The sequence below is a fragment of the Pteropus medius genome, unplaced genomic scaffold (assembly GCF_902729225.1).
Source record: "Pteropus medius unplaced genomic scaffold, Ma_sr-lr_union100, whole genome shotgun sequence".
NCBI lineage: Eukaryota > Metazoa > Chordata > Mammalia > Chiroptera > Pteropodidae > Pteropus > Pteropus medius.
Genome location: NW_024352787.1, coordinates 26471957 through 26499209, shown reverse-complemented (window position 1 = coordinate 26499209; position 27253 = coordinate 26471957). Strand labels below are relative to the sequence as shown.

Here is a 27253-nt window from a genome sequence, read left to right as displayed (position 1 = left end):
TTTCTCTGTGTGCTCACTTCCCCAGTGTCTCTCTCTGCATGACCTAATCTCTTATAAGGACGCCAGTCAGATGGATTAGGGCCCATCTTAAAGTCCTTATTTAAATTTAATCACCTCTTTAAAGACTATCTTCAAATACAGTCACTTTCTGAGGTTCTGAGATTAGGGCATCACCTATGAAATTTGGAGGAACAAAAGTCAACTCAAAAATATCTGTGTTTTTATATATGACAAATCATCACCTGCAGGAGACATCAGTAATTGATTGACACTCATCCTGCCTGAACCTGACCTCTACATCCTTCTAAACAATACTCCAGACAACCACTACCAGTCAGTGAGAGTTGGCAAAAAATGAAGTTAAACTTTCTAAACCTTTGGTCAAAAAACATTCTTAACTGAAATCCTTGAATTTGTATGCAGAATTTTCATATTTTGTGCATTCTTCTGAATAGAAATTTGTTTTTGTCAAATTCTCCAAAATTAAAAACCCTTAGGAAATTTAAAACCATGCGTGGACTCTCATCATGGGAGACTGAGGTCCAGGAAAGTAGTGACGGAAGGTTCTGTCTGATCGTAGTGCTGCAGTGCAGTTCTGATGCTGACCACCTGGGAGTTAGCAGACCCCATATGTTTGGGGCACAGGCTCCAGGAAGACCTCCCCCACTTCACATACCAGTCCCAAGTTCGAGGGGCCCTAGGCTACCTTCACTTCCAAACAACTGGCTTCAAATTCAGGACTTCCCATGATTCCTCTAAGTTTAGTAATTAGCTAGAACAACTCATATGGTTAGGCTGTATTACAATTACAGTTTTATATAAAGAATGCAAATCAAGACCAGCCAATTGAAGAGACACAAAGGATGAAGTCTGGGAGGGTACCAACGCAGAGCTTCCACACCTTCTCCCTGTGAAATCAGGGCACATGACCCTACCAGCACAGCACATTGATTGTCCACCAACCAAGCAGCTCCACCGAGCTTCAGTATCCACAGTTTTTATTGGAGTGCATTACTTTGGCTTGGTTGGATTATTAGCCTTATGATTGAACTCAGTCTCCAGGCTCTCCCCTCCCTAGAAGTTGGGAGGTTGGGCTGATGTCAGATGGCTCAAAGCTCCAGTCCTCGAATCACATCGTCGTTCTTCCTTAATCCTGAGTTATCACGTTAGCATAAATGTAGGTATGATCCAGGGGGCCCACAATGACTAACAAAGACACTCCTGTCACTCGAGAAATTCCAAAGATTTGGAGGGACAAAGACCAGCAAGCTCTTTATACCGCACTGATTCTAAATGCCTCATTTTTAGTGCAACTTTGTCCAGCTAGAGCAGGTTGGCTGGGGGGGTAGGGGGCAGGGGAAAGGCCTGGGGTTGGTGGCAGTCTGAGTACACTGGGAAGGTCACGCTGGCCAGAGGAAGACCAACAGGGCTTGGTAGAGGGGGACTGGCAGCAGAACCACTTATTCAAATCTGAAGGGAAGGGATGCTGGACCAGAGTTCAGTGTGAGGATGGGTCTGTAGTGAGGCTGCCTGCAGAGGTGATGAACTCTCTGTCACAGGCATGGCCAAGCAGCGATACAGAAACCCTACCCTGACTGGGAGTAAGGCTCTCAGGGCACCCCACCCCCAGGTCAGGTGGCCAGTGGATGAGGATTTGGTGCCTGTTCTGGCATCAGGCATCTGGGCATCAACTCCATGCCTGGCACAGAACTAGGCTCCCGGGGCAGGCGAAGAAGGAGGCATAGCCCTGCCTTGGACCACAGTCTCAAGAATTGAAAAGGCCTCAGACTGCAGTCAGAGCCCCCACCGTTACCTCTCCCTTCTCCTTATGGAAATTGAGGCTCAGAAAGTAGAATGATGTCCGTACAGTCACCTTTGAGCATCTGATCAGGGCTCCTGACCCAGGCCAAAGTGCTTTCCGTGTTCCTCTGTCGCCTCCACAAACTTGGATTTATAAGGCCTGCTCCTCTCTGTTTGAGCCAAAGCATGGTTGTTATTTCATTTATCTGAGGAAACAGAGGCCCAGGGTAGGGAGAGGCTGTCTCTTTGGAAAGGCTGTGGGTGAGGAGGAGAGGGCCACCTAAATTGCAACTCTGCCCTTCAAATTGTGTGGTCTCGGGCATGCGACTCACCTTCCCGATGCCTCAGTGTCCTCATCCTGAGAACGAGATATTGGAAACAATATCTATGTCAAGGACATTGGGCAGGTTGCCTCATGTCTGGGAAGGGCTTTGTGGGGTCTAAAGTGTAAAGCTGGGCCTAACACCCAAGGCCCCTTTCTCCTAAGTGAATTGACAGCTCTCAGGTATCAGCCAGAAACCTCGGGCCTCCCCTGCATCTCTGAGAACTTCCCACATAGACAGGCCTCATGGCTTCTACACTTAACAGTATCTCTGTGGGGAGTTCCCCAGATCATGTGCTTTGACCCTGGATAGTGAAGTCATACAGTGACTTGGAACTGAGAGTGAGGGTGTCAGCCCCACCAGGCCAGAACCAGGCTGGTCTCACTCCCAGCTGAATGCTCAGCCCAGCACAGCCCCCCAAGATCTCACACTGTGGGTCAGTCAGCAGAACAGCTGCAGGGGGGTGGGGACAGGGACTCCAGGTCTGGACTGTCAGAGCCAGGAGGGCCCATTGCACAGATGTATAGACTGAGGCCCAGAAAGGAGGGCTGTGCAGAATGAGGGAAGCCTGGAGGGACCTTGGTGATAGCCCCACTTGTGTTTTCCAGGCCCGAGCTGCTCACCGAGGGAGTCAAAGAGCCCATCACGGACAGCCAAGGTACCCTGCACAGGGTCATGGGCCGAGGCGTAGGCTGGGCATGGGAGGGGTCCCAGGCCTCTGCCACCTCCCCTCCTTCTGCTTCCTCTGTCCTGGTCCTGTCCTCCCCTGGCATTCTCCCACTGCCCTCCTCATTGGGTTTGCCCCAACTGGTTGCCACCTTTGTCCCTGAGTCTCAAGAGCTAGCCTCCTGCTCACCCTGGCTTCTCTCCCCCCCGCCCCCAGAGAGGGATTCCGGGGACCCTTTTGTGGACGAGAGCCTGAAGAGACAGGGCTTTCAAGGTAAGGTTGCAGTTCAGGATGGGGTCAGCTGTCCCATCGCCATGACCTTGACCTGGCTTGGGTTTGGAGGAGTGGGGCTGTTTACAACCTCTGGGTCTGGGGGGCCAAGTGAGATGGACTGGCAGCTAGGACAGGGCTGTAGCCTGCCAGCTCTGAGTGAGAGGCTCCGCAGGAGTGCTGGTTTGTGGTGGGTGACAGGGCACAGGATGCAGGAGTCACCCACTGTCCATCTGGGGAGGCAGCTGACCTGCCCACTGCATATGAGGCAGTCAGCTGTGCTCTTACTGCTTTGAAATCAGAGGAAGGGGAGGTCTTCAAGGGCAAGGAGGGCTCCCTAGAGGAGGGGAACTGCAGCTGGGCTGAGAAGGGATGAGAAGGAGCGAGTGTGGAGGGAGAGGGGTGGAAAAAGCAGGGAAGCTTGAGTAAAGGCATGGAATGCAGACCATACATGAGAAACAGAAGCAGGAAGGGGCCAGGCTCCGAGGGGAGGTGCTCTTTCTCTCCCATCAGTAGGGGTGCAGTATCACTTCTCAGCCTTTTGGTTGAGATTAAGCATCAGTGAGCGGGCACAGAATATCCATCCATGAGCCTGTTGGGGCAGCTCTGGGTGTGGCATTCCCCAGGTGGGCCCTGGGTGGTCACTGTGGCTCTAAGGAGAAAATGAGTCAGTGAGACCAGTGCCAAGAAGGGCCAGCCCTGGCAGTGGCGGAGCCTCAAGAGATAGGACCCAAGATTACTCACTGCCTAGTCTCTCTCACTCTTTCCCAGGCACCCGGAACTTTCTGTGGTGAGGAGAGTTGAGTCTCTCACTTCACCCCATGGTTCCTCATACCCAGCCCTCTTAGAAGACTGGGGTCCTCACCACGCCCCACAATCCAGTCACCCTGAGATCCACTTCCTCCCTTCCCCCTCACCTCTCTCTTCCCACAACACAGTAATCTCCCCAAGGGCAGAGGCCTGTCTGGGGCCCCCCGGCACATGCTGGCACATGGGCTTCTTAACAAGCACCCTCTGGGTGAGTGAGTGACCATTGGGAGCTACTTGCTGGCTCCCTGCCTCTCAGGGAGCTGCCCAGTCATCTGAGCTCACGTCCCCCACCGTGGCCCAGGGACCGCTCCTCTTCCTGGTGTCTCTCATCTCCGGGGCTTATTTATTGCTGTGGTGTTTCAAATGCCAACAATTAACTTAATTTCCAACTCATTGCTGTTGTCGCAACACCGTGCGTCCTTCCGGGAAAACACACGTCTCTGTCAAGACGTTAGCTCTGAAGGAGTCTGAGGGGCCCACTCCAAGGATCTGATAATTGCCAGAGAGGAGCTCCCCATAATTAGAAAATCACATTCCTTAAAAGTCACCAAGTGCCTTTTAATTTAACAGCCCATTCCATAATTGTTCTTCACTTTGCAGAAAATTATGACGCCAGACTCTCCAGGATCGACATCGCCAACACACTGAGGGAGCAAGTCCAGGATCTGTTCAATAAGAAATATGGTGAGTCCTGGGCTCCTGGGTAGAAGGGGAGTCGGCCGGGTGGGAAGAGGACCTTCCCAGGTCCAGCCATGGTCACCTCTGGGAAAACCATTCACCCGCCAGGCACTGGCGATACAGCAGTGAGGAAAACACACAGTCCCTGCCCTCATGGGCCCCGTAAATAGTTGGGGTGAGACAGACAGTCATCCACTATACACAGAATCTAGTGACAATGAAGAATGGCTCCATGATCATAGAGGAAAAAAGCAAGCTGTTCAAGAGGCAATAACTTGGGTGCTTACTTAAAATGGGAGCCAGGGAAGGCCTCTTTGAAGAAAGAACTGAAGGAGATAAGGAGTTAATCAAGCAGAGTGTGAAGGAAAGACATTCCAGCTGAGGTAATGGCGTGTGCAAAGGCCCTGAGGCTTGTTCTAAGAAGAGGAGAAAGCCAAAGCATGGGGGTACAGGTTAAGGAAGGAGGGACCCCCATGGAGCTGGCCAGGATATCATCCATGGTATCAGCTTTGTATTTCGTCGGAAGGGCAGATGTGACTGGAGTCACTTTACACTTGAAGTATCTTCCTGGCTGCTGTGAGGAAGGTGAATGGGTACAGGAGGGCGAGGGTACATGCCGGGAGACCAGCTCAGAAGGTGAAGTGGTAGTTCAGGCCGGAACAACGATCTTGGTTGGGGCCCTGGCCTTGGTGCTGAAGGAAAGTGGATGGAAGGAAAGTCAAGATGTGTTCAGAGGAAGAATCATTGGTGCTGAATTGGCAGAGTGGGAAGAAAACAGAGGCCTCCAATTGAGTCCTGGCTTGAATCAGTTAAGATGCTCTATGGTCTCAAGTAACAAAAACAAACTCAAACTGGTTTCAACAATAAAAGGAGTTAATTGGTTTGTGGTTCAGTTACTATGACTACAGAACAGATCACCCGAAAACAGTGGCCTAAAATAACAATGACCATTTATGATCTCATGGTGTCAGTGAGTCAGGAATTTGGGAGCAGCTCAGCTGGGTGGCTCTTGCTCAGGGTATCTCCTGAGGTTGCAGTGAGAAGGTAGCTTAGGCTGGGATCATCTGGACAGCCTCCTGACCCACATGTCTGACCCCTGGGCTGGGAAACAGCTGGTGCTGAAACAGCTGGGCCCCTCAGCCATCTCTGACAATTTCTGTGTGATCCCTCCCCGTTGGCTTTCCTGCATAGTGACTTCACGGTAGCTGGATTTCCTACTTGTCAGTCAGGGCCCCTGAGGCATGTGTCCTGAGAGGGAGACCCAGATGTAAACTGTTTTGCCTCAGGTTGTGCAGTGTCACCTTTGTTATACTCTAGTGGTCAAGGCTGTGGAGGAGTGTCCATGCTACACTGTAAGAGGAACATGTGGGATGGGAGAAAGAGTAATGTAGCTGTCTTTGGACAGTGTAGTCAGCCATAGCTCCTAACACAGGATGTCTGGCAGTAAGATGGCTTTCAGTCTGCTGGAGCCAGTAGCCTAGGAATGTCCTTTGTGTCTTTCCATAGTGTCAGCATCATCTCAGGCTGGCAGAATGGCCACAGCAGGTCCAGACATCCCATCTCTACATTCTGGAAGGAGGGAGAAGGCTGGCTCTTCCATAGGCTTTCTCAAGAGAGCCAGGTTATTTCTTCCCCAGAATTCCCTGAGCTCTCCCCTAGTTTCTCATTAGTCCCCACTGAGTCATCTGTCCATTCCTGACTCAGTCGCCATGACAGGGAAACACCACATGCTCATTAGGTTACCTGGACCTGTCACCGTGACAAGGGGGAGGGGTGGAGCACATGGTGCACCAAGGTCAGGCGGACACCCAAACTGTCAGGGAGAAGGGGCAGCACCCTCACTGAGGTGGGAAGTTAGAGGGTGGAGGTAATGGGTTCCAGCTGGGATGTGGTGAGTTTGAGGAGTGAGTGAAGTTGACCCATAGGCAAGCGGAGATACACACAAGTCAGCTGTATAGAAGGGGTATCTGGATTGGAGGATGGTAAAATTAGGTCATAGAAGTGGAGGAGACACCCCTGGGGATGCAGAGAGGGCAGAAAGAGGACCCAGACCAAAGATCAAGGAGCCTGTGGTTAGAGGTCAGGTCTAGGAGGAGGAGGAGTGGCCAGAAAGAGAGGAAACCAGGAAAGTGTTGGGTCATGGACACCAAGGAGAGGCCATGAGTCATGGTGGCAAAAGCCATTTTGGAGGCAAGAGGAAAAGTAGAGATGGCAGTGTTTCCTTTAATGGTTTATGAGTATAAATTTTCCTTTCGGTCCGATTTTTTTTTTTCCAAAAAAGATCTCTTTGCAGTAACTTATAAACTAGTCAACAACAAAATCAAGATAAAAATTAAAAGCAGGCTGAAAATCCATAGATACAGAAAATAGATTAGTGGATGCCAGGGTGTTAGGAGGGGGTGACTGTTGAGGGTACAGAGTTTCTTTTTATGGTGGTGAAAATGTCCTGGAATTAGATAGTAGTGATAATTTCACAACCTCATGAATATACTAAAAACGACTGGATTGAACACTTTAAAATGGTGAATTTTATGATGTATGAATTGTATCTTAATTAAATAAAACCAAACAAGCTGAAACAATGGCACAAAGCCCAGGGTGACATGAAGACTGAGAAATTCTGTACTTGCTAGATGCAGGGCATGGATACAGGCCCTGAATTTCCTTAAAAGTCAGAGCAAAAAGGGAAATGAGGCAAGTTTTACCATTCCCAATGTCTGTGAGATAAAAATTAATTTATTGCACGAAAAGTTCAGCTATTCCTCCTAGTGCAAGACATGGAGATTTCTGCAGCGTGTCTTCATAAAAGGACATCCTGCAACACTGAGGATGATGCTCTCAACCAACCGCTCAGAAGAGTCACAGTGAGCTCAGCCCTCGTTCAGAAAGGGGCTTCAGTGGTGGATCTCATCTAAGCCTGGGAAAGCCGTGGACTTTCAAGTCAGCCTCATATCATCCAAGGCTGCACTGCATGCACCTGTGTTCTTGGCTCTGTGGGCAAGAACCACGGGAGGACCAGCCGGGCTGTGGCCTTACAGGTGGCCCCTGACAGCAGGCGGCAGGCCTCGGCTGAGAGTGGGGTAGCAATGGCCCCAGGACTGCTCCTAAACTGACTGTGGGACAAAAGTACTGTCAACTGGGATGGACACAACACAGCACTACACGGAAGTTTGTTGACAGGAGTGAGGCCAATGCTCAGATGCAGAAAGAGGACCCTGAGGTCTGAGCTGGACCTTGACGTCTGAGCTGTACCCTGGCTGGCCTCAGACTGCTTTCCTTGCTTCCAGATGCAATATGCCCTCTCAGGCCAGGCTGGTCCTGAACCAGGGTGAAGCAGAGCCCTGAGGTTGATGGAGGCTCAGGCGTGGTGGGAAGGACTGACCATGCTCAGAATGTACCATCCTTGAGATGGCCTTTCAGATTCTCAGGCTAGTAGGCTAAGAAATATTAGCCACTGCCCTCTCCCCAGCAGTCGTAGCTACACGTCTCCTGCCCACTCCTCTGCCCAGCCCAGGCAGACTCACACACCCTAACCTCAGTCCCCCACTGATTGCACCTTTCCTCGATGCTACGTGACAGCTTTCTCTTTTACACTTGTGCACAGAGCACCCTTACACACCCCCACATCCAGCACTGCCTCTGGCTCCTGATGGTACTTCCTCTGTCCTCATCCACAGGGGAAGCCTTGGGCATCAAGTACCCAGTACAGGTCCCCTACAAGCGGATCAAGAGTAATCCTGGCTCAGTGATCATCGAAGGGCTGCCCCCAGGAATCCCGTTCCGAAAGCCCTGCACCTTTGGCTCGCAGAACCTGGAGAGGATCCTCGCGGTGGCTGACAAGATTAAGTTCACAGTCACCAGGTACTCAGGGGAAGGGCAGGGGAGAGGAGTTAAGACTAGCATGGGTCGGGGCGGGTACTCGGGGACCTTTGGCCTTTCTTTCAGTTAGTCAGTCTGCCCTTTCTGCTGGACAGGGTGGCTCTCCCAGCACCATCCTGGGTCCTGGAGGTTGGGGGGAGGCCTGCAGGCCAACTGGGGTGCAGAAGGCCCCACAGAGGTGAGACCAGCCACCACACCTCAACCATCACAGCAGGGGCAGCCTTCATCTACTGCCTGCCCACAGTACCTGTTCACTGCACTCCTAGCCCCCTGGGAGAGGCGTTAGGCTCACTTCAGAGGGGAGGAAACCTAGACAAGTGATTAGCCCAAGGTCACAGAGCCAGCCAGGGCAGAGCCAGCCAGGGCAGAGCCAGTGGGAGACCCTTGTCACCCTCTTGTACATGAATTACTAGGTACCTCGTTAAAATGGCAATAGGTCTGGGATGGGCCCAAACCTTTCTAATGAGCCCCCAGGTCCTCCCCCTGATACTTTCCTCTCTGTTTCTTTTCCAGACCTTTTCAAGGACTCATCCCAAAGCCTGGTAAGAGGCACTGGCTGAGGGTGGGGGGCCAGAGGCTAGAGCAGAGCTTACTGTGGGACACAGGTTGTGGGGCCCTGAAGGAGGAGGCAGGAGGAGGAAGGTCAAACTGGAACCTGGGCAGAGAAGGGGGTGGTAGGCGGTCTTGGCAACTTTTAAGCTTCACCCAGCCAGAGTTCAGGAGGAAGGGGCTAGGTCAGTACACCCCTGATGAAGGGGCCTAGTTGCCCTTGGTGAGTAGGTGAGGTTGATGGCAGGTAGGTTTCTAACTTCAAAGGGATGGAGGTCCACATGGGGACCTGTGAGCTTGGCGGTAAGATGTAAGAGGTGCCCACTCAACTTTAGATGGTGAAATGCTTCTCTTGAGCCCCTTTCAAGGCATCTGTCCCCTTCCATCTCCTCCATGGGCTGTGTCCTGGCCCTCTCAAATCCTGAATGAGAGAAGCTGTCCCTTTGGGTGAGCATTCCAGACTTGCCCGGGCCTCCGGGGAGAAGGCTGCATATTACTGAAGCATTGACCCCAGAGCCTGTATATGGAGGGGAGAGGAGCCCTGCCACCTCACCCCCATCCCATGCCCACCCCAGGAGCCACTGCTGGTGTGAAAACTAGCCAACCTGTGCCCTTGGGGGGGCTGTGCCAACGTACTGGAAATGGGTGAGCAGTCACAGCATACCCAGATCAGAGGAAGCCTGTGGTACAGGAATCCGTTTTCACAGTCCTGTGATATCACCTTTCACTTGGGTGCATGCACACTCTCCCCTGCTCCCTGGAGATGTTCACTCCCCGTGCCCAGGCCTGGCTTGGGCTTCTGGAGAAGAGCTGAGAGCCCATCAAACTGGAGGGAGCAAGACTTCCTAAGGGGGTAGTCATGTGGCACCTGCTGTTAGGCTGCAGTGACCCCCCACCGCAGGAAGGGGAGTGAGAGTGGAGAGAGGCTGGGGAGGGTTTCCTGGGGAGGAAGGCTCTGGTTGGGCCTCAGGGAGAGGCAGGACTTGGAAAGGGGAGAAGAGAGAGGCATCTGGTGGGTAGGCAGCAGGAATCCAAGGCTTACCCCAGAGGTGTTTTCCCAGAACTCTCAGAGGTAGGAAAAGGTGGAGATGGTGGAAGGAAGTAGCAGCAAAATGCTGCCACGGTGGCCCTGGGTGAAAGCTTGCCAAGAGATCATTGGGTGTCAGACCCGCCTCACGTGGGTTCGTTTTACCCATTTCCAAGGCCCTCCTTGGGCCTCTAGGCACTAGGCACTAGGGTCGCTGTGTTGCGACCTTAGGCACTAAGCTGCCTTCTCACTGGCCATAGGAACCAGAACACACCAGTTCTCTGTGACAGACTGCTTGGCTCTCTGTGGACCTACCTTGCTCCAGGACCGTGCGTGACGGCCTGTGGTTCACTCGCCTGGCTCCAGGGCTGATAGATATCAGTGCTGGTGCCACTGCCTGCTGTGATAGAACTTGGGTTTCTGCCTAAGTCGGTGTCAGCGCTGGGCCCACTCCCACGAGCAGCAGGAAGCATGGCCAGGCTTCCCTCTGCTGATGGCGAGTAGAAATGCAATGAGGCAGCTTCTTGCCTTCCCTCTGCTCCTCTGTGTTCCTCAGCCCCACCTTCCAGGAAGGAAAGGTCCCTGCAGAAGCCTGAAAATACAGCCGCTTGAGGGACATACACATTTTTAATGAGCTTGGAAAGTAGGAAAGGAAGTCATTTATGACACCTGATGTATACTGGGCCATAAGTCCAGTGCTTTGCACTGTCACCTTTTTATGTCCCTTTTTATGGATGGTGGGAACTTCAGTGACAGGCTTGGGATGCCCCACCTATAGTGAAGGAGCTGTTGGCTCCAAAGCCTGGCTCCCTGCATTCTGTCAGGGAAGCCCATGGAATACGGGCACAGCGTACATAATTCAGAGCAGTCACTGAAAAGTGGAATGTCAGGCTTTGGGGAGAAAAACCGGGCACAGAAAGTCAGCCAAGAGCCTTTACACAGACCACAGAGCTCCTGGGCCCTTCTGGGAGTGACCCCTTTCACTGAGTAGAGCTCTCCCTCCAGCTAGGAGAGCCGAGAGGCCCATCTTGCTGCTATTCGAGCAACTTCTTGATCTCAGCCGTTGTCCCAAAGTCTCTACCAGTCTGCCTGCCCATTGACCTTCCCTTTGGCACCTCTGTACAAAGAGAAACCTTGGAAATGCTTTCTCTGCCCATGTGCTGTGGGAGAGTATGGCAGGCTGCCTGGAAGAGGAGATGGGAAAGTGGCTCTGGCCCCAGCCCTCAGGGATGGAACTGCCAGCACCTTTCCAGGCATTGGCACCCTGGGCCTGGTGGCAGCCTGGAGGGGCCAGGCAGACTGACTTGCAGGCCAGCTCCATACTTACTCATGCTGCTTGTCACGCTGCACTGGGAAAATGTCCAGACTCACGGGCCTCCAAGGGTTTACCAGAGGTCATTGAGTACTGTTCCTGTTCCAGAAAGGGCTGTTCCAAACCTTCCATGAGAAAATCCCTGAAGCCTGGCACAGGCCAGCATCTGGGAGTGATGTTGGAGCAGGAGCTCAGGTCTCTGGGGAAGGTGGAATGCTAGCAGGTGCCCTGGGCATGTAGAGAGGTGGCAGATGTCGTCTTTGGGGATATGGGCCATGGGAGAGCACAGGCTGGTACTCAGAGAGACCTGGATTCAAATCCCTGTACCCTCTTACTAGCCATATGCCTGAGCTCATTATTTCACATCCCCGAGCCAACACTAACTCATCGGTAAGATGGAGTCAGACCTGCCTCCCAAGGTGATCTGAATTGGGCAAGTGGTGGACAGTGTTGGGTGAGCTCTGGAGCACAGTTTCCCTGCTGCTCTGGGCAGGCTTTGTCCTGACACTTGAGTGAGATGTTTGTAAAGCCTTCAGCCCTGGACTAGCTGTGGGGGTGGTGTTTATTGTTATTCCTGGGACTCTGGAAGGCTTCCTGGAGGAGGTGACATTGAACTGGGCCTTGGAGGTGAGCAGAACAGTGTGTGGTGCTGACACAGGGCACAGCCTAGGCGAAAGTACAGAGCTGTCCAGTAGGAGATAGAGCCAGTGCAAACAGAAGGATGTGGCTTGTAATGACAAAGAGGCAGGCCTTATCCCAGGCACAGTGGGAACTTTGAAACTTTTTCCTTTTTCTTACGTCCTCTTCTAAAAATAAAGTCGGAATGGACTTTAGTCTGCAAACTCAGAAGTGTAAGACATGTAAACTTTCTTTTTTATTTTTCTAAAATTGAAATAGATTTCTACCAAAAATCCCCATTACATAGTGGCAGAAACTTAATCTAAGTTTACTTAGGATCCCCTTATCCCTGGGTTGTGACTATGTTCCAGAGAGTTTCATAATGCCAGGTTAGGGGAAGGGGCCCATCACGTCTTGAATGTCACATATCCACATTGGCACATGGAAGGCACCTGTCCACTCAGTTGATTAGAAAGATGCCCCTTGTTCTTACACATTGAGCCCCCCACCCCCACCCCTGCCAAGGGCCTGGAACCTTCTATGAAGCCCATTTCTGCAGTCACTGCCACACTGCAGAGGGTTGAACATGAGCCAACTGGTGCTCAGGGAGTCCGGGTCCATAGGGGAACAAGGCGCTCAGAGGGCGAGGCTTGGCAAAGAGGGTGACTTCCCTGGGGAGGGGCGAACCCTGTTAAGGATGGCTCTCAGATTTCCTCAGTCATGTATGGAAGGCTTCATGGAAGCCTTTCCTTACAGAACCATTCTGTGAAGGTGAATTGTAAAGAAGGAAACTATGCTTTGAAGATAAATTGGTTGTCAAATCTGGAGATTTCACAATGAGACCCGGAACGGTGGGCTGGCCCAGAGAGGGTCGAGGGTTCAGCCATTCCTGGGCCTTTAGTGTTGTCCCAACTTGGTACACATCTGCCCTTGGTTTCACCACTGGTGTCTGGTAGCCTGTCCTCCTCTCCTACCGAATGGTGGTAGGCACCTGACTAGAGAGGTAGACAGGCTCCAACTGAGCCTCAGGGAAAAGAGGGGAGGAGGCAGCGTTTAGGCTTCTAGCCAAGGGAGTTGTGGGTCAGGACTTCAAAGGATCCCTGAGGGATGGGCTGGAGGAGCCTGTGGCTACAGACAGTGGTGGGGCCAGGCACTCTGCTTGTACTGAGTGAGCTCCAGCCTGGACTTCAAGGGGCTGACTTAACCCAGATCTGACCCCAGGAGCCCAAGTGAATGAGGCCTGGAGAGGTGCATACCATGGGTAGCTCCTTGCTGCCTTGTTGGGCTGCTCCCCACCTCACCCACCTGCCTACAGGACCACTGAATTAAAGTAGGGAGACTGGGCCAGGGGCCAGAAAGATGGGTGGCTAGGAATAGCAACGGAGCATCTTGGCTCTTGGGAACATATATGCTCCAGGGGCCACAGGTCATCAGACTCCTAGCAGGCAAATGCACAGAATACTGCAGGGATGTTTGCTGTGGAGGAGGCTCTGGGAGAGCCTGACAGCCCTCTGTGTCCTCAGCAGTACCAAGTCAAGGCGACATCTCCCAAAATCCAGAGGGGCCCCAAGATCCAAAAATTCAGGACAGCAAAGGAAGCTGTTCAAGATATGTAGGAAGAAGTAGTGGTGACTAAGAAAGAAGAGGCCCTCTGTCCAGGTAGTAGGTATAGGAACAACCACAGAAAATTCTTCTAGTGGGTCATAAAAACCTAAACAGAATCGCAGATACATGTCCATGGTAAAAATTCGGAAACCACAGAAATCTAACTGTTCAGATGGCTGTTCATTTTTATGATGCTGTGTTTCTTCCAAAATTTTCCACAAGCCTATTAATTTTACATCTCACAGTTGTTCTTTCTATGATATTTACATACAAATAAACTTAAAACATAGGCGTTTCCCCACGTCTTTAAAAACACTTTATAATATTCCCTCATCAGGCTGCCTTGTTCCTCGACTGTGGACGTTTGGGTAACTCTTCACAACATGGACACCTAATATCCACATGCTTACGATTTGCCAATTACAAAGCCTTCCCATACCGGCACATGTGATCTCCCCCAATAACCAGTATTACAGGAGGAAACAGGCTCAGAGAGGTTAAGGAACTTGTTCAAAGTCACACAGCATGTGCTCATGCGCTCCCTACTCTGCTCTTTCATTTACACTACGAAGTTCTTTGCTGCCCCCTTCTGGTTGCCAGCATAATCTATAACATTGATCCTATCTAACTCTTTAGGCTCACAATTAATGCTTTGAGTTCATTTATTTATACAACAAAAATTAGAGTCTGCTCTGTGCCAAGCAAGATATGGGAATACAAAATAGACAAAAATCTCTACCCTTGTGGTGCTTATATTCTTGTAGGGGAGACAAATAGTAAGAAAAAATAGTATATTCAATAGTGACTAGTGCCATGGAGACAAATACAACAGAGGTAGGACTATCTGTTGAGAGGATAATTTTAAACAGGCGACCCAGAATTAAGGCCTGAAAGAAGTGAGGGAATGAGCCATGTTAAAATCCTGGTCCAAACATCCAGGGGGTGGGGCCAATCATTGCAAAGGTCCTGGGGCTCTAGATGTGTTTTTAAAGTAGAACCAACAAGATCGCTGATATAGTGGATGTGGGATGTGAGAAAAGGAGGTCAAAGATGACATTGTTGGGGAGGAACAAACTTTCCTCTACCTTCAAGGTTCTTCTGACTGGTCTAATAATCAAATAGACATAAGACAGATTACCAAGACAAAAAAACAAATTTAATACACACATGAGAGAGACAGAGATCCCACATGCAGGGGAGGTTCAGAGGTAGAAAGGAGGATTAAGGTAACGTAAGACATCCTGAGCTAGGGATAAGGTAACTCACCTGGGGCTTCAAAGGGCCATTGCAGGATAGTAAGAGCAGACATTTAGTAAATAGAAGTTTGTCTTGTCCTATAGATAGGTTAAAAGTCATCTCTGATAATTGCTTATTATGGACAAGGCCTCTAATTCAAGTTCTTCTAGATTGTTTTGACGGGGAGGGGGGCAGAGGTTTCTCTTGAGCCTGTGCTGAAGTTGCCTTTAGCTCAAACAATCTGCATACCACAGAGGGACATCTTGGGTGAGTCTTTCTGAACCCCCACAGCATCAAGATTTTGTCCGGAGCACCTAGAGGGGGAGAGGGGGTAGGATCTGAGTGGTGAGCAAGTTTGACCCTCAAGTGGACAGGCAAGTCAAGCAGTGGAGAGCCATTCTGTATTTAACATACTTAAGTCATGAAACTGGACATAGCGGGGGATGAGTGTAAATAGCTGGAAGGAGTGCAAAGCTGAGCCCTGGGGCCCTCCAGCAGTTAGGTGTTGAAGAGAGAGGTGGATCACCTGGAGGGTGTGATGTCCAAAACTGTTGAAGGAGAGTGATCACCTGGACCAAGTGCTGCTGAGAGGTCAAGTACAGACCTGAAACAGGACTGTAGGATTGAGCAATTCAGATGTCAAGACTGTAGGATCGAGCAATTCAGAGGTCACAGGCAGCTTGGTTAAGGGCAGTTTCCAGAAGGGGTGGGGACCTGTGTGGAGTAGTAGGCTCAGAAGAGTACAAGAAGAGAAATGGAACTCCCCAGGGACAGACGACCCTTTAGGGGCAGGAGAAGATGGGGCGGGAGCTGCATGGTGAAATGAATCAGGAAAGGGTCTTAGAGGTGTGAATAGCAATAGCGTTATTTTAGAGAAAAACGAGTGATGCATCCGAGAGGGTGGGGTGAATGGTGAGAAGAGGGGCATCCCCCAAAGAAATAGGATGGGCAAAAGGGGGATTGCTGAGCGTTTGTGCAAGAGCCTCTTTGCCAACTCCGCAGCATGACTAGAGTGGGGGATTATAGGTCCCAACGGGGATAAAAGACTCTTGGCATCAGGGCCCTAGAGGTGACGGTTAGAAAGATGAGAAAGGACAGGGAAGGATGTATGGCGTGGATACCACGGAAAGGCCACTGCTGCGCTATTGATAACCAAAGGTTTAGATGTGGTTAGAGGGAGGGGAGGAAGTTGGGGAACAGAGGGCCAGGGGCATGGAAGCCTTGTCCGCATGCAGGTCGATCCCCAGGAAATGAGAGGAGCAGTGGGTTTCCTGAGCCCCAACCGTCATGTAAGTTCAGTGTCAGTCGTAGGCAAAGACCAGCCCTTCTCCCCCAGGAGAACCAGCTGCATCTGGGGGTCAGGGCAAGCTCCCTAGGGAGCTGGGGAATTCTAGACCAGGGACGGGGGACATCACAAAGGTAGGGAGCCATGAAATGACGATGTCCAACCTTTAGTGAGCCCACAGTAAGCTAGGCCCTGTGCCTTTCACACAAGCCTGTGAGATCAATGCTGCCATCATTCCCATTTTGCAGCTGAGCACACTAAGGCTGAAAGAGGCAAAGTCACATAGTTAGCACCAAGCTAAAGCCATACTCAGATCTGTGCTACTCTGGAACCTGAGTATGGGGTGGGCGGGAGTTGTTGGGCAGTGGGGAAGGAGGGTAAGAAAAGAATGAGGCCAGAATTATAAAAGGCCTTGACCTAAGCGCTGGTGACTCAAGCTTTATCTTGTAACATTGGAGGTTTTTCCAGTCAAAATGATAGGATCGGATTTGTTTTGTCCCGCGGTTACCATGGTAACCACATTTCCACCCACCATGGGTGGATCGTATAAGGCAAAACTGGGGCAGTGAAGCCAAGCAGTGGGCTGCAGGACCCAGAGATGGGTGGAGTTAGGACCTAGAGGTCACGGCAGAGTGAGGCAGGAGGGAAAGCAGGTTTCTTAAGGGTGAGTGTGGTACCCAAGCCCAAGGCTTGGTCTGCAGGCCTGTGAGACATCCAGGGCCAAATGTGCAGTTGGCAGGACCCGAATGGTACTTAGAGCTAGCAGGGTGGCAATGGGGCTGGCATGGTCGGTGTGAAGTGGCAGTTGCATAACCAGGAATGCCAAGCTAGCAGAGGAGGGCCCAGGGCAGAGCCCAGAGTACACTGGCCTACAAGGGACCTTGAAGGAAAAGAGCCTGTGAAGGAACAGAGGGAGGGTGTGGAGGCATTTGCCAGTTAGAAGAGGTATAAGAGAGAGCAGAGTTCTGGGCAACACGAGAGGGATCAAAAAAATAAAAGACATTCTAGAACTGTTCTCAAAGAGCAGTGGCTTTAAGAAAAAGCCTTGTTAGGTAGGAAATTCCTTGTTACTAGAGGCAGTTGAGCAGAGAGTTAGCATCCAATTGATGCAGGGCAGGGCAGATTTCCCCAAGTGGGGAGGGGGGCAAGCCCTGTATCAAGAGAAGAGGGTCCTTTGGCGGAGAGTGTAAAAAGAATTCAACACACACGCCAAAGTTAGAGTCAAAAGGAGAGTTTATTAGAAAAGGGATAACACTGTGGTCTCCTCTCAGAGGCAGAGAGTGAGAGGGACAGTGAGAGAAACAATGAGAGACCAGAGTAAAGGCACCGAGAGAGACAGACAATACAGATGAGGACAGAGAGACAGAGGGCCATGAGAGGGACCCTGAGTATTCAGGGAATTCAGTGTATATGTCATTCTTTAGTTCCCATTTCCTTTGATATGGACATACAGTGAGAAAGGGGAAGAATATGTGGCATGAAAAGGTAAGACTATGTAGAGGGAAAGGCCTGCTGGCAGCTCCCAGCCTTTAATCCATAGGTTTCCCATGGTTTGAATCATAGAGAATGATTCTCGGTTCCTAATTCCCCTTCATAGGTGTGGGGAATGGGTTGTTAGGGATCCCAGCAGAAATCTTCCTTTGTTCTGCAGGTGTCCTCCTGGCCTGGCTGCAGGGTTGATCAGCATTCTCTGCAGTCTCTGATTGTGACTTGATTAACATTTTAATTCTTCTCCCTACATTACAGTCACTTGAGAGGATGCTTCCCACAGGGTGCCCTGCAGGAGAGGAGAGAAAGGCTTTCCCAGCTGGCATACCTTTGGTTTGTGTATTACCCACCTGCCTGGGAAGTGAGAGCCCAGGCCCTTCGGAACCAGGGAGGGGAGGGTACAGAGGGAGGGCTCCCCGTCAACCCCACTGAATCGCTTCCCTCTGCTGCCCAGCTCCAAACTTCCCCATAGCATCTCTTGGGCTTGGGAACCAAATGATAACCAGAGTGACAAGCCCCACTGCCCTGCCCCAGCTTCCTCTCCTTTTGGTTCCCTGCCAGCTTGAGGGAACTTTCAGGTGAGCAGCCCCTCTCCACACCGTCCCCACCCTAAAGCAGGGGCTCTGGACCCCAGAGACACAGCAGAGCCGCTGACTTCCTGTCTGACTCCAGTAAGTCAGGGTTGCCTGCCTGGGCCTCAGTTTCCCTACTTGTAAAATGGAAAAGTCCCATGCCAAGGCCTTCCTGGGGCGCATAACCAAGGCAAGGGCAAGGAGAACGAAAGGCCTATCGAGAACAGGAGTTGGTGAGGTAGAGGCTGGCCAGGCTGGAGCGTGGAGGGCCTGGGAGGCCTGGCTTGCAGCACAGACTAGACCCTGCAAACTCGGCCTTGGCAAGCTCTTCTGCTGATGTCTCTGCAGCTGTTGCCGGAGCATCCCCAAGGGCCAGGGCCGAAGTTCTTGGCCAGCCCCATCCTTGTCTAGGAAGTCCTCACATAGTCTATTTTGTAAACTCTTCTTTAGTTCTAATTTAAGGAACTACCGTGTATGTTAAATTACATTCTGCTGAGGGAAATAGACGATTCTGCTTCACTCACTCCACACCCTACAGCGTTGCCTGAAGCCCAGTTCAAGAAGCTCAGCCGTTGGTGAAGGGACTGCCAAGTGAAGGGCTATTACCCTGTTGGGGGGAAGATACAAATAAGGAAAACCCCTAGCCCCAAATGGGGTGGCACCTCTTGTCACTGATCCCATTGGGGCTCCTGCTGGATCTCTCCTATGTAGTCTCCTGTTGATGCAGGAGAGGGTCTTTGGCTCCATGCAGGAAAGAATTCAAGAGCACACCAGAGTTAGAGACAAAGTAAAGCTTATTAGAGAAGGAATAATGCTCCACAGATAGAGACGTGGTCTCCTCTCAAAGCCAGAGAATGAGACCCCCATGCTTGAGGAATTGAGTTTTTGTTTGTTTCCTTTCATGGGGTGGGTATGCAGCTTTAAAGGTGTGTGGGGTGGTAGTTAGTGATCTCAGCAGGAATCTTTCTGTAGGTTTCCTGTGGTCTGGCATCAGCTAGGTTCCCGTGTCTAGCAGCATGTAGCAGCAGGCTCTGAATACAGCCTACTTTAATATTTAGTCAACTTGCATAGTTCTCATGCCTCTCTCCTATTACTGTCATTTAGTGGGAGTGGGCTTGGAAAAGAGGCTCTGAGCTGGATCTGGATGTCAGGGTGGTGTTGACCTCAGCAGAGGATGTTTGGGGGAGGGGGAAGCTAAACAAGAGCAGGAACAGGTCCCCTCTACCCCTTCAGAAACTGGTTCCACCACTTCTGAACTGTGCGATCTTAGATAAGTTAACTGTCTGTAATCTTGGGTAAGTTAACTTACTGTCTATGATCTCAGACAAATTAACTTATTGTCTCTGGGCCTTGAGGTCACAGGGAGCAGGTCTGCCCGCCTTCCACCACCCACTGACCTGAGGGTCATTTCCCCACCCCCAGGCACACACTCCTCGGCCCTCTCGGCCTTTTCCACTCACTCGCCACCCTCCTAACCCTGTCAGGTTCTTGAGAGCTGAAAATAAAACCATCCTTTCTCAAGTTTCTAAAGATATCACAATTCCAGTGCCAGCCACATGTTTCTCCACTTAATTATCTCTACTTTTCTTTGTTAATTAGGCTCCAGTAATGATCTTCCTTCTGCCTTCCTGGGATGAGCTGGCATCTGCTGGGCGGGGCTTGGAGGCCTTTGTGGGCAGACAGACGCCTGGATGCCAGTCCCAAAATTGGCCTGCTGCCTCCTTTCTTCCAGGCGAGGCGGCACGGTGGGCGATGGAACGATGTGATGTCAGGAGTCCCCGCCTATTTCCCAGTCGGTGGGGGCTCAGCTGGCTGATTACAGCCCCATCCTGCCGCTGTTTGGTTGGGTGGGGGCGGAGGACCTAAAGGTTCCCAGCAGTTTTTGACAGGGGCCTCAGCAAACCCCAGAAGGGAGCAGTGGGGGGCTTCTGACTCTTCTGCAACATTCCAGAAGACCTCACTGAAACTATTTCCCCAGCTGGGACCACCCAAGCTGACAGGAACAACCATTGCCTTTATTTGTGCTGGAATCAAATCAGCTTGAGGGGCCACCAGGCACTGTGTGCTGAACAGAAGCTCTCGCTAGCTGATAAATGCGTCTTTGAGCCACAAAGTGGAGGCGTGGGGGCGGGGCACTAAGTATGGCTCAGTACATGTGGTTTACTGGGGTAGATTCCACCTCTCCAACCTCCTGGGGAGGGGTCTGGTGACAAATAGGCTTCATGGTAAGAGGTGGGGGATGGAGGATGGAGACTTGCAGCCCTAACCCTCTACAGGTCCCCGGCCTGGGGACCAGGATAACATAGCCCACAGAGGGGCTTTGATGCTTTTAGGGCTCAGGTGCAGTTACTTGGTTCATGAACAGTTCCAGGATGTTTATGAGACCAGGTACTGGGCTGGGTGCTGGGCTTTTTGATCAACACCAATTTAAAAAAAAAAACACCCTGCCTCATGGAGCTTGCATTCTGGTGTGGATGCAGACAATAAACAAAGTGTGAAGCATAAAGCAAGTTAGATGTGAGCCCTAAAGAGAAGCAGAGAAGTAGATGGGAGAGGGTGTGTTTATTTTAGGTTACAATATTAGAGAGGTGTGTCCAGGAAGGGCCTTTGAGTAAAAGCCTGAAAGGGGCGGTAGTGAGCTGGGGGCAGGGGGTGGGAGGACAAGAAAAGCAGTGTAGGCATAAAGAACAGAAACTACAAAGGCCGGGAGATCACCTGCCAGGGTATTGGAGGAAGGCAGTGGGCATGTGGTAGGAGATGAGGTAGAACTGAGGAGAGAATGCAGATTGTGTGGGGCTGGATCAGACTGCTGCCTTTTGTTTCAAGTGAGCTAGGAATCAGCTCAGGCTTGTGAGCAGAAGAAAGAATGCAGTTTAGGATTTAACGGGATCCCTCCTGCCTATGGGTGAGGACAAACAGGGTGGAAACAAGGAGAAATGGAAGGAGGTGAGACCCAGTGGTGAGTCATTGGCTCCAGGTATATTTTGTAGCTAAAGCCAACGGAACTTGCTGATGTGGCTGTGAGAGAGAGGAGTCGAATTTGACTTCGGGGATTTGAGCTGAGCTGGAAGGACGAAAGTGCCTGTAGCTGAGATGGGGATGATGCAGGAGGAACCAACAGAGGGCTGGAATGTCAGGCATTCAGTCTGCGGCATGTTAAGTCAGGGGTGTCATCCAGTAGCAGTTTAGTGCACAAATCGAGGGTTAAGGTAAGCAGTCCAGGCGTGAGGTATAACTGTATAACTTGGGGAATCACAAGCATATCATTGGTATTTAAAGCCCAAAAGCAGAATGAGATCACCGGGAGTGAGTCAAGTCAGAGCAGGGGTCCTAGTGCCTTCAGCATCATGGGTCAGGAAGATAAGGAGAAACTGGTGAGGTGGGCGGTATCCTGCAGCCGGTGTAAAACCCCATTTCTCCTTGGGGGAGAGCCTTCTCTCCTTGTGGCCATGAGGATTCCAGAGCCCAGGGACTTGGCTGAGCATCTTGCGGGGTGGTTGGGGTCAGGCCCTGAGCAGTGATGGCTTTTTAGAAGGATCCTGTCTTGGGCACAAAGAAAAATATCCCTTCATAGTTGCAGCCCACCTCTTCCCCCACCCCTCAGTGCAGGATTATAGATGCCACATAAGGCGAGGCAGGAAAAGGAGGTTCCCTCTTCACATTCCATGACATAGAGGGCCCCAAATTTCCATTATCTGTTCCATGAAACAGCACATTTCCCACGACCTCTCAGGTGGTGGCCTGGGGAATGGCAGGCAGAACATATTATATAGGTGGAAAACAAAAAAGAATAGTATCAGCAAAAGGTCTTGTTTGCCAGGAGGAGAAAGATGGATTTGCCTTGTGGACAACAAAGGGTCCTCAGCAGGCTTTAAGTAAGGGAATGACATAGTCAGATAGACTGTTTAGAAAGAGCAACATGGCTTGCAGCTCAGAGAATGGATTCAGGGAGGCCAGGTGAGAAGTTCTTGCCTCAGTGGAGACAAGGCCTAACTTATCCTTGGGCTGGACCTGTGTGAAGTTTCTCCGGGAAAGGGACCCATCGTGGTGACCACCTGGATTTGTAGATGGAAGCGAGGAGACACAGGGAGTTTGTATTAGTTTTCTGTGGCTGCTGTAACAAATTACCTAAACTAGTGGCTTAAAGCAGTACAGATTTATTCCCTTACGTTTGGAGAGGTCAGAAGTCCAAAATGAACCTTGCAGGGCTAAAGCCAGGGCATCAGTAGGATAGGTTCCTTCTGTAGGCTGTAAGAAGGAGTCATTTTCTTGGCTTTTCCAGCTTCTAGAGGCCTCTCCTCCATCTTCAAAGCACATCATTCCAATCTTTGCTTCTGTTGTCCCATCTCCTGCTTTTGACCTTGCTTCCTTTAATGGACTCTTACGTTATATTTAAAGCTCACTTGAATCATCCAGGATAATCTTCCCATCCCGAGATCCTCAACTGAATCATACTAGCAAAGTCCTTTCTGCCATATAAAGAAACGTAGTCACAGGCCCCGGGGATTAGGACGTAGACACGTTTGGGGCCACTACTCAGCCCATCAGGGGTTAGAGACAGCCACAGTGTCTTTCTTGAGCACCCACGTGGGAGAGTGGGACCAGGGACCCATGAGAGGAGAGGGAGGAGAAACAGGTTGGGACACATAGAGGCCATTTGGGGATGTGCAGAATACAGGGTGCTTGTGGGTTTGAGGGTTGCAAGTGGAGAAGGAATGAGCTACAGTGTGAACAAAGTAGGAGGATCTGCTCCTCCCTTCCCCACATGTGGAAACAAGGCCCTAATAAGCAGTCAGCATGATTATAAGCCTGGGTTTTGGACACCTTGCAACAAGGACAGAGAGAGGCTGTACTATGAGGTGATTAGGAGTCAGGGATAAATCCCGGCTCCTCATCTCACTCACTGTGTAACCTGGGGCAGGCCGCTGCCTCTGAGCCTCAGTTTCCTCATCTGTGAAATGGAGATACTCATAGATATAGCCTCATAAGATTGTTGGAAGGATTAAGTGAATGAATCCATGCAAAGATCTAAGAACAGTGCCTGGTACATAAGAGCTTGATTTCCCTTACATTTATTGGGCACCTATAATGTGTCGGACATTATTGTAGGTGCTGGGGCTATAATCGTGAACAGATAGCTAAAAACAGACCACAACCTCAGCCCCCAGGGAGTGTCCATTCTTTTGTCGTCTGTAGCATTGGCTGCTGCTACTGCTGCATAGCATGAGGATATGTCTTCAGAGTCAGCCAGGTGATGTAGGAGTGTGTGCATCCTTTCTGCTCTAGCCTATATGGTCAGCTGCCCAAATCTGTCCACCTTTCCCAAGAGAGGCGCCGATGTCCTGCTTATCATGCTAAGTGCATGGCATTCTGTGCCCGGCCAGTGTGGCCACAGTTCTGCCTGGGCCTTGGCCGGCCTTGGGTCAGTGCTGTCCCTGGCCCAGTCAGCTGTGTAGCTGAGACCGTGAAGGAAGGGAGAGGGAAGGGAAGGAGGCATTTTCCCTTGGGAAGGGCCATGCGTGTGGCTGGACTCAGGATTGTCTGTCTGTCCAGTATAGAACCCCCATGAGAAAACCAGGTACCTGCTTGGCCCAGCCTGGCTTGTAGACACAACCATAGGGCTGAAGGAGAATTTGTTAGACAGCCCACCCAGAAGGTGCTGGGCTGTTCTCAAACAGGAAAGCAGTACCTAGGGGTCAGAAAGACCTGGGTTCAATTCCTAGTGCCACCAATTGCAGACTGGTCCTTGGTGGCTTTGGGCAGGCAACTTGACTTCTCTGAGCCTCAGCTTTCTTATCTATAAAATGGGGAACACAACACCTAGTAGTCACGCTTGTCATGAAGAGTAGAAGGCATCACTGTATAAATGGCCAGGCACAGTCTTCAGTGGGCATGTAATCAGCAGATGTGGGATTTGCATCCTTGTGTTGGCAGCTGAGGGGGCAATGGAAGAGCCTGGTAGTCCCAACAGGGGAGGCCCCAGCCAGAACCTCCTGTCAGCCATTGTCCAGCCCCTTGTGTGCAGCTGGAGGCCAGACAGCTGGGGTCCAGACAGCTGGGGTCCAGGGAGGAGCACAGAGCACAAGCTGTGGCCTACCCATCCGTAGGGAAGGGAGATGGAGGCACAGAGCCTGGCCTGAATGAACTGGGGGAAGAGGCTTACTTTATTCCCCCTCTCCCCCTTCTCAGTAGACCTCATGCACTGATCACATCAATTGCTCTGCCATTGATCTTGCATGTAATAATCAATTAATTGCTATAACTTTTAACTTTGAAATAATTTTTAATTTACAAATAATTACAAAGATAGTATAGAATTTCCAAATACTGTTTGACCCATATGGGATGTTAATATCTTACATAACCACAGTGTATTTGTCAAAACTAAGAAATTAATATGGATTGGTGCAATTCAATTAACTAAACTACAGACTTTTTTTAGATCTCATCAGTTTTTCCACTGGTCTTTTTTATGTTCCAGAATCCAGTCCAGAATACCACATTGCACTTAGTATTCATTTGTTTTTATTCTTTCATTTGTATTCCCTTATATTTGTCTGCTCACTTGTTAATATATGCTACATGAACACCCATGAACCCAGCACCCATCTAAGAATTAGAACAGTATCAATAATGTACACCTGGCCACGTGCTCTCTCATCCTGTCCTCCTCTCTCCCCAGAACAAATATCCTGAATGTTGTGTATGTCATTCTCATAATTTTTGCCTGCAGAATTTTAAAACTGCAGGGGAAAAAAAAAGAAAGAATAGTGTAATGACTGCCTGTATATCCTTTCTCTGGATTCATTCATTCTTAACATTTTGTCATGTTTCCCTTCCACGTCCCTCCATCTCCCCCACCCCATTTATTTCTGTCTCTCTGTCTCTTTCTCCATTTGAAGTAAGCTGCAGACACCTTGACTCTTCATGACTAAATATTTCAACACGTGTCTCCTCAGAACAATGCTATTCTTTTACATAGCCACAGTACTATTATAACACTTATGAAACTTAATAGCTCCCTCTCATCTAATACACAGTCTATATTCAAATTCCCCAAAATGTCTTTTATGGCTGTTTTCCCCCATGACATAGTCATTTTTCACAGGTCGATTTTTTAAATGGTTTTATTGCATATGACATTTGCCTAAACCAAAATTGTTTCATTTCCGTGTTTTTTTACTTTTATAACCGGGGTATCCTATTGTATCAAGTCTGGGACTTCTATCACTTAACCTTATGTAGCATAATGCGAAATGTGTAGCTGTAGCTTGTTTGTTTTCGCTGGTCCGTAATCCATCAAGTGGCTGTACCACCATGAACTCATCTTCCTCCTGTCCTAGGCCGATTTATGTTGCTTCCATGGTCTTGCTGTTAGCGCCCTTGAACATGTTTCCTTTTGCACGTGTACAAAAGTTTCCCTTGGGTACGTGAGATCACAGGCCTGGGCAAGGGCCTCTACCCCACTGCAGCATAGCCATCCCCTCTCTGAGTCTTAGTTTCTCCATCTGTAAAACAGAGATGACAGTTCCTGCTGCACCTACCTGCAGGCCCAGAAAGGGTTAAAAGGTGAATCCAAGTGCATCTTCTTATTCTTGTGACGGTCTGGTGCCAGGGAAGGGAGGTCTGTTGTACAAGCTTCAGGCCTAAGGGAGGGATATGGCTTGTCCCCAACCCGAGTGGCCCCAGCTCCCTGCTGGGTGGAGCATCTGCAGATATCTGCCCTCTGTTCTCTGGAGGGCCAGGTCCACCTGGGGCTGCTTGATGCCAGCCCAGGCCTAGCAGAGAGGAGAGGAGGAATATTCATTCCACCCTTCTGGACAGATCTCAGTTTCTCGCCTCTTAAACAGTCCTTCCCTCGCTGCTGGATGCTTCTGTGCCTCTGTGTTTATGATCATGATTATCAGCCTACAGTCATCAATCTGAGCTACAGACCTCAAACTCAGCTAAGCAGAAAAAGGCCAGGCTATTCAGGGTTCTTGTACTTTGCCCCAGGAGAGGGCTGTGGGGCCACCCCAGGCATCAGGCTGAGCTCATTGGCTTAAAATTGTGTACCTAGCTAGGATGGCTGTGATTTAATAAGCTTGGTTGCTTTCTTTCTCCAGGCAAAATTTGTTTAATCCTCAGGCTAACAGCAGATTAGAAAGGACAAGATGAGAACTGCTGGGGCAGACAGTGGTGAGAGAGGGGAGATGATCAGGAAGAGGAAGAAGTGCCCGCAGGATGGATGGGGCAGAGGCAGTGGGGCACAGGTCACTACTGCGGGGTAGGTCCAGCAGCACTTTCTGGATGGCACTGGGGGACAGATCATGAGGGTAATCTCTCCCAAGGTGTGCTTAATAAGAAAAGGGTACTCGATGCGTTTTAGAAAATGCTCTACCTAAAGTGGGTATAACAAACCCAGGGTATTAAAAGAATCAACTTCCAGTATCTGGAAGAGTCTCGTATACAATTTAATTTCCTGAGGCTACAGGATAATGCCTCAATGACATCAACAACTTGACTTTGATGGCGTGAGACTTCAGATTTTTTTATGCGATATTATTGGGTCCTCCCAACAGGCGGTTGAGTGATTTTCGAAATTCCACAGAGCATTAGTGTTACAATCAAGATTGCCTTGCAGTCTGCTGGGCCAGGGACCTTCCCTGTCACTGTCCTGGGAGCCCTCTTCCTCCCCGCAGTATGCAGGCATTCAAGCAGGTACACATTAAGGACACGCACACACTCTGCATCGAACCCTAACTATGACGTTTCCAGATGAAGGGCTTTCTGAAATGCTTGCAAAAATTGGTATCTTTTAGTCTACAGCCATGCTGCCCTGAACAAGCCCAATGTCTGATCTCGGAAGCTAAGCAGGGTCAGGCCTGGTTAGTACTTGGATGGGAGACCACCTAGGAAGACCTGGTGGTCGAGGGTGGGAAAAAAAAAAAAAAAAAAAATTTTTTAAATTGGTGTCTTTTACAGCCAACCTGGGTTCAGGGGAGCTCAGGAAGATCCCCCAAGAAGAGGTTTGCTGACTCAGGGTTCAGAACAGTAACAACTAGCCTTTAGACTATGGAACATAGCACCCCCCAACAGCTTCCGCCCCAGGAGTAACCAGGATGCCGGGGCAAGCTGCATCAGCCATGGACAGC

The 27253-nt window shown here is 50.3% G+C and overlaps 1 protein-coding gene across 2 annotated transcripts in view; it reads left to right on the top strand.

The window, feature by feature from the left end:
• Positions 1 to 27253, top strand: part of GTF2IRD1 (GTF2I repeat domain containing 1) — a 103447-nt gene that overhangs the window by 64913 nt on the left and 11281 nt on the right. The window contains exons 18-22 of one of the 2 annotated variants that reach the window (XM_039849521.1): positions 2732 to 2781; positions 3007 to 3063; positions 4471 to 4554; positions 8226 to 8409; positions 8941 to 8969. In XM_039849521.1, coding sequence (XP_039705455.1) covers positions 2732 to 2781; positions 3007 to 3063; positions 4471 to 4554; positions 8226 to 8409; positions 8941 to 8969 — 404 coding nt within the window. The remainder of the gene's footprint in view (positions 1 to 2731; positions 2782 to 3006; positions 3064 to 4470; positions 4555 to 8225; positions 8410 to 8940; positions 8970 to 27253) is intronic. The other variant, XM_039849522.1, reaches the window with a different exon arrangement.